This window comes from Limulus polyphemus, unplaced genomic scaffold, assembly GCF_000517525.1.
Source record: "Limulus polyphemus unplaced genomic scaffold, Limulus_polyphemus-2.1.2 Scaffold575, whole genome shotgun sequence".
NCBI lineage: Eukaryota > Metazoa > Arthropoda > Merostomata > Xiphosura > Limulidae > Limulus > Limulus polyphemus.
Window position 1 is genome coordinate 478562 of NW_013666185.1, and position 11216 is coordinate 489777.

Below are 11216 nucleotides of genomic sequence, written 5' to 3' on the forward strand. Positions count from 1 at the left end.
GACACATTGATATATATATATATATTGATAGGTACCTCATTAACATAAATCCAAGCAAATAAATAATATGCATTGTTTCTATGTAGAACAGAGCATTATCTCTACTGAATTAGTTCAGGAAGAGTTTATATATTACCAAAAAAAAACTACTTTACAAAATGAACCAAATTTAATATTCTCAAAGGTTATATAAAGCTTTTATGACATACCATCCTCTGACATTCCAGGTTCTACACCAGTTATACCAACACCTCCATGATCTAATGTTTTTTTCAACTTTTCATTTTCTTCTCTCAACTCTCGTATAAGTTTTTCTGTTGGATCTTCATTAATTGTTGCCACTGTCTTAATTTGTTTAGCTCGGTCAGCTAAGTTCACACATAAAAATATTACTTTCTGAGATTCACATCAAATTACCAGCATATTACAGAACTATTTGCAGTACAAGAAACACACACACTAATAGATAAATCTAAACCTCAGCTGATTTTGCATTTAAAAGAAACATTATATAAATAAATTTTAGATTCGATGGGTTAAACTCATTAAGCTAAAGATCAAAACTTGAGTTGAAAGTAAAGAACAACTTACATTTTTTTATTAACCTATAACAAGAAAAGATCAAAGTTATGAATAAAATATTTATAAATACTGATAATGAAAGTAACTAAAATAACAAAAAGTCACAAATATATATATACATACTACCACATTAGAACTCCAAAAATTCAAAAAATTAATCGTTAGTCTCATAATTGGCAAAATCAATAAAAATATCTTCTCAGTCACCAAATTTGAGATTTTACAAAAGTACTTATTTAAATCAAGTAAAATATTTTTACAATTACTAAATCTAAACAACAAACCTATAAGTCACTTAGTTGTAAATTGAAATTGTTATAATTAACACAGAATATTTCATAGCTACAAAATCCAAAAATACACACATTGGAAATAATGAATAAAAATCTGAAAATAGTAAATCTTGCATTTAAATTATTGAAATCAGCAACTAATTTTAAATTGAACCATAGAAGATCAGTTACAAAAAATTACCTCTAGGATGATTGGAAATATTACCATATTTTTTATTTCTGTAATTATTGATAGATATAACTTTATTTGGGTATATTCAGGTAAATGTTTCTAAATTTTCATACAGGTGTTTTGTATGTAGTTAACAACATTCTTGTAAGCTGAAGGTAGCAAGGTCATACACTTTCTCCATTCTCTACCGATGACAAAGATTACGTGTCCCAACAATTGCTCTGTAGGACTTATACTTGCTGGGTTCTGTTTGTGTGTGTCATGCTCTCTTGAAGTGAGAACATACTCATTTAAAGTGGACAGCACAGAGACTTGTAAAAGCTAATATGAGTTATGGATTTATCTCTCTTGAACATGTATATAAGGATGAACATTGACACAGGTGATATAAGGATTTTGGGACACTGCACTAGGACCATGGTTTGAATTAACAGTGTGGTATTTTCATCACTCCTGATATTATCTCTGGCATAATGGTACAGACATTTTGTTTTCAACCTGTTCTTATGCCCTAGAAGCCAGTTGAAAATTACCACAAATATATAAAAAACAGCCAGTAGAAATAAAATATATTTGTTGAGTTCAAACTCACACATAACTTGTGAATAAAGATTTTGTTTAGTTGTTCATTAATGTTTGGTTATTTTTCTTGCCGTCAGTGTTCATTTTATTCTCAGCAAAATATTCCTGGAACCTGCTGTACTGCAGTTGTATATATGTTGGATATCAGTTCTCTTGAATACCACATCTCTCTATTAAATCTACAATTGCATGTAATTAATCTTTAACTATTATCAATTACTTGTTTCATTACAAAATGTATGTAGAAAATATTACATTAAGAATAAAACTACTTGTATCAAAACACCTATAATTTCAAAGAGAATGAGTTCTCTTTAATTATCGGTGCAATAATGTAGTACACTGTCCTCTTATAGTGAAGTGATAATTAGAAGGTTTAATTGAATGTATACATTCATAGCTTGGTGGGTAACTAAAGGAGTTTATTGTAATAGTATTTCTATGTGGTGTAGAAACATTGTAATGAGATATATGCTCAAAGTAAACTTTAGAGATATGGATAGTAAATGGTGATTTAAAAAAGTCATGTATTTATAGGACAGGAATTTTGCTCCCTATCCAAATTTATGTTTTTTACATAAAAATGTTCACTTCACATAATGTTCACACTCAGCATTCACATTTCATCTTCAGTCAGTCTGATTCTTCAGAAGTGCTGTCAACGATTATTTCTGTAACCTGAAGAACCTTAGGTATTAAATTTGATTTTGTGAGCTTGCATTCCTTGTGCAGTTGAAACCTAGGAATCACATAACTGATGTTATATCTGCACAGCACAACATTATTCTGGCAAATATATGACACAGGAAATGACAGACTAGTATAGGTTGGGGAGGAGGTACTTCCGACTGTTATGTTGAATCTGGAGAGAATACACCTTACTTGAAACAAGGAAGGACTGAATCTTGGCATGAGGAAAATCATACCTTTCACTACTGACCCATACATCATACAGTCCATTCTTATATGATACTGCCTACTTCAGCCGGTATACACCCAGTGTCAATAATGGCAAACATTCTTCAGTCATCTGTGGGAAAGTCCAAGGCCACATCACAATTTTTTTCTTTTTTTCCTCATCTAAATTTTTTCACTGAAATATTTGAACTCCACAATCCATTGTAATGTGTTTGGTTGTTTCACTGGTTTGAACATGTATTGTATGACAGTATAATCATTTTAAATTTAATGACAGCAAGACACTAGCTGTTTCAAATAGCACTGAAAATGCTCACACAATCTCCTATGAAAAGAATTTGTAAATTGATAAATACCATGTCCAGTAGCTTCCATTGTTTTATGTAAACATTTGTGGCTTCTACCAATCTGCATTTTGGTGAAAAGCCTTGAAAGATTGGAATTCCTCAAAAAAATTGGTGGTTAAACTTCTTTTCTTTTACATCACTTTGGAATATATGGTAAGCATGTTTCATCATTTCTTTGTCATGAAAAGATATGAACCAAAAACCAACATAATGTACCCATCAGTGGATACAACCGTCATAGGTTTGAATTCTCCAGCTATGACTTATTAATTTTGTATTTAATACAAATATTACAATAATTTAAATTTTCAATTAAGTTGCATGAAAAAACTTTAGTAAATTTGTCTAAATAAAACAAAGATGTAAAATATTGTTACCTATAAGCTTAATTATTGTACAGTTTCCTTTGTATCTAATTGTAACTGCTTGATAACAAGTTATGGGTGTAAGTGCCAAGTTAGCAGGGAAAAGGAGCATTTGCCATGTACTCCAATGTATATGGAGTACATGTACATGACATTATACTAATAGTTGTACATACACAGTGATTCATCAATTTCTACAGGTGGACATCATTGTTTTCATAGTGTGATCATGTGATTTTTCAAATTAAAAACAAAATCGTGTGAAGACCCAAGTGCATGGAATACATTATAATTAGTGATCAAGTTTTTAAGTTAAAGTTCCCTTAAATGAGTTGTTCATTTTACTTTTATTATTTTAAATTGAATATTATCCAAAAACTATAAGTGGATAACTTCACTAATTGGTGAATCTCAGCAATAACCCACTCACAAACAAAGAGTTATATTTGTTTTTATTTATACTGATATCTTATTGTTCTCCTAATACATAATTCATTTGTGAGCTCTTTTTTAATAGCAATGTTAGTTTATGTTTTTATTTTGTGTAAGTGTAACTGTAAGGAATGAATGGATCATAATTGTGTTTTTAACTTGATTATACAATGTTGATTTTTTTATTTGTGCAAGAGATAAATAAAGTGAAAGAAGAGTTCCCCCAAAAGTTCTTGATAAGTCAGTAGCTATGGTTTTCTTTAACATAATTGAAAACAGTTTTATACAAACAGCCAAATAAACAGAAGCAAGAAACAATCTCACATTTACCTGCAAACATACTTGAACTTTCAGTAGTGCATGGTATCATTTTTCTGTAGCTCTCACTGTGGAAATCTTTCCAGAAGGTATTTTTAAGATAGCAGAGAAAATTATATGTGACCCCAAATATTATGAATTACATTTGTAAAACATCAAAAAGTAAAAAAGAACATACCATATCTCAATGTTGACAATGTCTCCTCATAATTGATATCTGCTGGGCTAATAGCTGCAATCTAATACAAATAAGAATTTTAGCTACGAGCCTACTAAACATTTAATCTTGTCAAACACAAACTTGTAAAAGAAGAAAAACAGGAGTATTACTGCACAAAAGAATGGCAATTCAAAGAAAATTATTCTTAATTGATTGTTTTTTTTTTAGGGTAAAGTTACACACTGGGCTATCTGTTGGGAAATTACACCCCAAATTTTAGCACTGTAAGTCCATAAATCCACAAGAGGACAACAACTACAAACATATATCAAAAGCTAATAAAACCTCTAAATCTCAGAACAGAGATAATTTAAAAAGTTAACAAGTTTGTACTCTTTTTTAACTCTAAACTATAACTTTGCATAAAAAAAGGTGTAACATACAAGCTATTAAAATTACTTCCTGTCCTAAAATTTTGGCTCTTCCCTATACAAATATCATATAAACACCACAACTGCTGGATTTTGTTCCTTTTACTTATGTTAACAATGATACATACTGACAAAAGTATTTGTGTTGGCAATTAAAATACTTTTAATAACACACACAAAAAAAAACAAGTAATACTTATTGTGAACTTTAAATGGCACTTATGATCTAGTTTTCAAAACTCATTAAATATGGAAGAAAATGCTTCTAATTTACATTATAATCATTATATTGTTTTAAATTTCTAAATCCTTAGTGATTATGAATGCCATATATTTGTCTTATATGGTATAAAAAGACATTTTTAGTAAAAACACTTTTAACAAAAATTTATCATCTGATATATAGTTTAAAATTTATAAATCTCATAATGAATAATACTACAAGAAAATGATTGGCTCTCAAACTTTCTATCAATTTATGTCATCATATTCTTTTTTTGTGTGTAAATTAGCCCACCTGGAAGTATCTGCTACAATTATATTAAATATTATTATAAAATCCACTTTAAAAAATTTCATTTGTAAAAATTTGAGCTTGAAAAGTTTAAATTAGCTAGTATTTTATGTACTGAAACTTTCTCATTAAGAAAGAATGAGAATTTTAATCTCTCTTAAAAGTTTATCTGTAGGTAAACACAAAGCTACACAATGGGCTATCTATGTTGTGCCCCCCACAGGTATCAAAACCTGGTTTTTAACATTATAAGCCCACTGACCTACTACTGAGTCATTGGGGGGGGGCTCTCTTAACCCATTCCATGTCAGGCTCTTTTTTTAGGAAATGAGCTCAAAAAAGTCAGGTTTTTTATTTTACTTTTTTGATGGCCTATTGTAATACATGATGACATGTAAATAAATTTGGGCAAATAATTAAAAATACAACATAAAATGGTTTGCCCAAATTAACTTGAGTAAATCTTTTTTTTTAAATGTGGAGGGTTCCTGAGTTATTTTGGGTAAATCACGGATGAGGTTAAAAAAGGTAAGTTACATCTTTGATACTTGTCCTGTATAATTCAGCCAACAGTGAGAAGATTTTACATGACATTAATGAATTCATTTTATTCACTCTGAAAAAAAGCCGAAATTAATAATGATCAAGTCAGTCAAGTAATAATCACTTGTTTAATTATTAGTTATTTAGAAAATAGGTTCAACAGTGTGATAAAAATTTTTGTTTTAGATTTTAAACATTAAGATTTGTCTATACAGTGTGAACTTTTCAGAAACTTATATGACCATCATCTATTTTGACTTTTTTTAGGATAATTCTGATTTTGGAACAATTAGCACAAACCTAGTTTACACCTTACCATTACAGTTTTGCTGTTCCCTCCAAGAGCATTCATTAAAAGCCGAGTTAGAGCAGAATCTCGATAAGGCACTAGAAAAATATGCATATCATTTATGGATATGTGTTTTGAACTAAAACAATTAAAATATGATGCTTATATAAGTAATACATTTTTTTAATTAGATAGATATCTAGAATATTTTGTCTTGATAATTCTATCACAGTCTTAGAAGCACATTACAGTATAACAGGTCATAGAAAATAAAAACATTTGTATTTCTCAAAAAATTGAAAAATCACTAAATTGATGATCATACTATAACAGAATTGTAACCTATATCAATACAACAACAACAAAAAAATTGTGTACGTGAATATGGAATTTAAATTAATTTTCAAAACGGTGTAAATATTTAAAACAATTCAATTCAATTACAATATCACCAAATAACTTTAACTTAACTCAAAAGCAGTTAAATATGATCAAACTCCACAATTACTGTTAATGATTTTAACACTCATGTTTATTTGCCAACGAAAAGGTAGATATTAAAAAACCAAGCTGCACACAATAAGACATTTACCACAAGAAATTGTCTTTGTTTACTCATTTGTTTTTAATACATATGTACAATATCACAAAATTATGTAAAGGTAAGATTCCAGACCTAATTCTAATCCTGTATCAGAGTTTTGATCCCAAGTGTTTCGTTAATGTATATATAAACACCATATATTTAAGTCTCATATTCAATAACAAGTATTCAATAGTTGTTCAGCAAAACATAAGCACAGTGCAAATCATTTATCCTCAGTTGAAATCATATTGTTCTTACCTAAGCAAATACTGACTCTCTCATTTCAGAAACAAACCTCGCTTTAAATCAAGCTGTGCTTAAAAATTTTCATTCTCTGTAGCTAAACACTCATAAAATTGGACAAATATTCTGAAATATTTCTGTTTCATGTAACAGTAATAGAGCAGTCTCATATCTAAATTTTTCAAATATGAATTGTTTACTATAAAAGAGTATGCATACTAAATAATAAACATTTGTAAGGTATAAGTTATTTTCTTTGGGAATGGTCTTTGAACTCTCATATTTAAATTTTCAAATAAAAGATAAGAATATTGAATGTTTGGATAGCCTTAAAATGAGAAGAAAATAATTTTTGTATTCCATTGCAACTTCCAGACATAACATATTTGGCAAGGTGTTTATGAAGCAAATCCTAAAGGTGTTCATGAAGCAATTCCTAAAATGATGAATTTCTTTACCTCTAGTATTTTTCCCAGAAGATTTTTCAGCAAGAGCATGAATACAGTTTCCTAAGCAAGACAGTGATTGGTTGATTGCTGCTCCCTCCTTCAGTCTATCACCTGTTGCTCCAGTACTAGATACTCGCTCACTGAATAGAACGGCAATATATGTTCAATACACTGTTAACAACATCAAAAGAAAAACAGAACTCTGATAATTTTTAAAGACTGAAATGGACAATAATTCAAAGTTCTTACCTTCCAGCCAAGTCAACAAGATTAACCACTGATGTCTTAGCTGTTTCTTGTCCTGCTGCATTTTTAGCCTTCTGTATCAGTGTAATGCCAACAATGGTATGAGCTCGGCTGAATAGTTCAGATACAATATTTAAGAGATTAGTTTTATTTAGATGTAAATAATTAAAACTATTCACAGTTACTACATATTACACTAAAATAAATTTATTTCTATCAACAGTGGTGGGATAGCAATATTGTAAAAAGACAAAGTTCACAGAAAAAACAAAGCAAATAAAACATTGCTGCAGATTATAGAGAAATTTAACACCATTTATAACATTACTAAATTTATTAAAGTAATAATAAGTTTCTTTTTACATTTAGCATAATAAAAAATCATCACCCTTCACAAGCCCATAAAGTGTGCATCACTTGCAGGCCAGTTAATAGTTTCAATGAATATAAAGTTCATGGCCCTAGCTAAGTTCATGATATGAAAACCCATAAAACAACACTGTTAATGAATTGTTAAAACCTGCACTGACACTTTAATAAAAAAACAAACTTAAAATTTCTCTATGGGTAACAAGATTAGCAAAACTGTCATAAACCAAAATTTAACATTTTTCTTAGCTGAAAATATATTTCAGATAGTTACTCACCTCTCTGCACAACAAAAGGCTATTATCTCGTGCCACTGCCAAGATTTGAATGAATCTCTTCCACACTTACACATAATCACATGTACTGTGCCAGTCTATGATGTAATCATCATCAGACTGTAGCCCTCCACAAATACAAAAGTGACATATCCTCCATGCCCAGCATTAGAACAAAGGCTCATTCTTGATGAGGCAAAATAAATTCACTGGAAATTGGGAGGAAGGGTAGGAGGTTGTACAGAAAAGTGATGTGGCTATGTGAAATATAATTTTTGGTAAGGAAAATGTTAATTTCAAAAATGTTTACTCACCTCTTTGCATAACAAAGAGCTAGAATCCCACAATGATAAGATGGTGGAGACGCCAGTGCATATAAGGAAATTATAAAGATGAACTCCTTTCAGAAAATATAGCACTAGAAAGGCAAATCCATCAAGTGTGTTACCCACTAGAAGCAGGGGGGAGCCTAGTGAGGGATCCTTGGTGGAAGACAGCATCCATCTCATGCAAGGAATACTCTTCACCCAATAGATGTGGTATAGCAAAAGATATTGTCAAAAAAATCTTTCATGGTGCTAAAGTGTTACATGGATGGTCAGGATGAGAAATTGCTCAATTGGCTATTATCTTTCAGGTGGTCAGTTGGGCATGATTGTGTAGTGTGGCTAGGGTGATAAATCAGGCTGTATCATACTAAAGAAATATTTACATGAAATTTCTTATGCAAGAATTGAGTGCAAGGAGAAAATATTCCAGACCTGCATCCCAAGGAGCACACAATATCCATCCATTTGGCCTAGCTCACAGGAAAATAGTTGATTCATAATGTAGTGGGGTGGTCTGTATTACACTTCCAAGTGATACCCTAGCCCTTATTCTCATTGAAAAGTGTATCCACTTGGTCTCATTCAAGTGGGATTACACCAACCCAATGGGGAACTCACCATATCTAGTTCCCAATCTGCTTGGGACTGGGAAAGCAGAAGTTCTTCCTTACTTTACTAGAATAAAACAAGAGGGAGGAATTTGTTGGGAGGGAAGAATGCCAGAGAGGAGCTCCGACCAAAGGAATCATCACCTTTGCAAAAAGTCCCACACTGATATATTGTGCAATTTGTTACCCTGAATAGGGATGGCAGACACTATTCAAGTGTTGTTTGTCTTGCAAAATACAGCCCGGAAGGGAAAATATACATACACTGATGGAGTAGTCTTGCAGAAAACCATATCTCAACAGTGGACACTGAGCAGAAGCAGATAGGCTAAACACTTTCTATTACTCCCTAACTCAATGCAGGTTCCTGGAGAGAGAGAGAGAGGTATTCCTCATGAGACTTCACTGGACAGTTGGTGGGTTCACTGTTTCTAGTAGATATACATTGAAGTATAATAACGGAAATGAAAAAGCTGTAAAAAAACAAAATAACCAACTCATCTTAACAGAGTCTCTGAGAATACTGGAAAATGGCAATTGGAGGAAGACGAAACCCAGGATAGAGAAAACCACAATGTGGTGTAAGCAATGAGCTGGAGATAATCCACATCTCTGCCTGCAAGATCTCATACAGGAGATGTTGATGAATAGATGCAAGTGATGTCATGAGATGACAAACTTGATGGGTGGAAATATGAAAAATACGAATAGTGTTATCACCCATAGAAGAATAAACTAGCTAGATGGGATGTATAGTCCAACTGTTCAAAGTGAAAGAGGATAACTTACTAGAGGAAGAGTAATCCCACCTCAAAAAAATACATTGTCTAGAGGTTCCTGCCAACATTTTTATTAACTATTTTGATGGATGACAGATGTTTCTGTTTATTTGTATTGTTGAGTCAGCGAGGTCACGTGACTAGTATCACGCCACTTCTCTTGAACCTTCGTGAATTTTCGGGAGACTACTAGATATATGTTAGTCTGGTATATATATATAAGATGCTCACAATGTGACGGCAACAGTGTAATGAGTAATTGAATGTATGCGGACAAAATATTGTTGGCCTCGTGAGACGTGCAATTATAGTGTTGTTATAGAGCGACTGTTGAAATTAAGTGTATCGTAAAGTTGTATTCGGAAAGAATAAACCAGTTTTATTTAAGAAAGGACTTGTGTCGCTAAAGTTTTGTCGGAACGAAGTTACGGAAATCAATTAACAACGGAGACGTAACAAATTGGTGTCAGAGAGTGGGATAAAAAAAATGGAAACGTGAAGCGACAAATCAAACTACAGCATAGCAGACTTGATGGCAGCAATACAAGAGCACCAAAAGAAACAAGAAGAACGAGAAAAGAAACAAGAAGAGGAGAGATTACAACAGCTGTTGGAGGAAAAAGAAAAGAAACAAGAAGAAATATTACAGAAGTGGCAAGAAAACCTACAACAATGGCAGCTCGAACAACAAAATAAACAAGAGAGATTACAGCAGTTGTTAGCTTCTTGTTTCTTTTCTTTTTCCTAAAAGATTACAGCAGTGGCAAGAAAACCTACAACAATGGCAGCTCGAACAGCAAAATAAACAAGAAGAGAAATTACAGCAGTTGTTGGAGGAGAAAGAAAATAAACAAGAAGAGAAATTACAGTAGTTGTTGGAGGAAAAGCAAAGAAACAAGAAGAGAGACAACAGCAGTTGCAAGAAAACCTGCAACAGTGGCAGTTGGAACAGCAAAATAAACAAGAAGATAAATTACAGCAGTTGTTGGAGGAGAAAGAAAATAAACAAGAAGAGAAACTACAACAGTGGCAAGATGTACAAATGGAAAACATTATTAAATTTAAAAGTGAATTAGATACGTTAAAGGATGATCTATTGTCTTTTACACAAGGAGGATACATTAGCCATCGACTTAACCAGCCCCAGACAATGACAAGCCTCTTTCAGACCCTGCAGCTAAACCCTAATGCTGACATATTCAGTCCCATTAGAAGTCACATCTAAGATATGAATGTAAAGTACTAGGAGTGATTCAGTACGAAGGAAGCCACAAGAATACGATGGGAAAGCACTGTGGGAAGCACATAGAGCACAGTTTCAGCTACTGGCAGAGATGAATGGATGGACAGAGGAGCAGAAAGCAGTATATCTGGCAACTAATTATT

General features: G+C 31.9%; 1 protein-coding gene across 1 annotated transcript in view; it reads right to left on the minus strand.

The window, feature by feature from the left end:
- Positions 1-11216, minus strand: part of LOC106459207 (kinesin-like protein KIF28P) — a 65088-nt gene that overhangs the window by 43634 nt on the left and 10238 nt on the right. Inside the window, exons 4-9 of the mRNA XM_022385639.1 lie at positions 8429-8514; positions 7474-7581; positions 7234-7364; positions 5974-6044; positions 4188-4248; positions 210-368 (exon numbers count right to left, since the gene is read on the minus strand). Coding sequence (XP_022241347.1) covers positions 210-368; positions 4188-4248; positions 5974-6044; positions 7234-7364; positions 7474-7581; positions 8429-8514 — 616 coding nt within the window. The remainder of the gene's footprint in view (positions 1-209; positions 369-4187; positions 4249-5973; positions 6045-7233; positions 7365-7473; positions 7582-8428; positions 8515-11216) is intronic.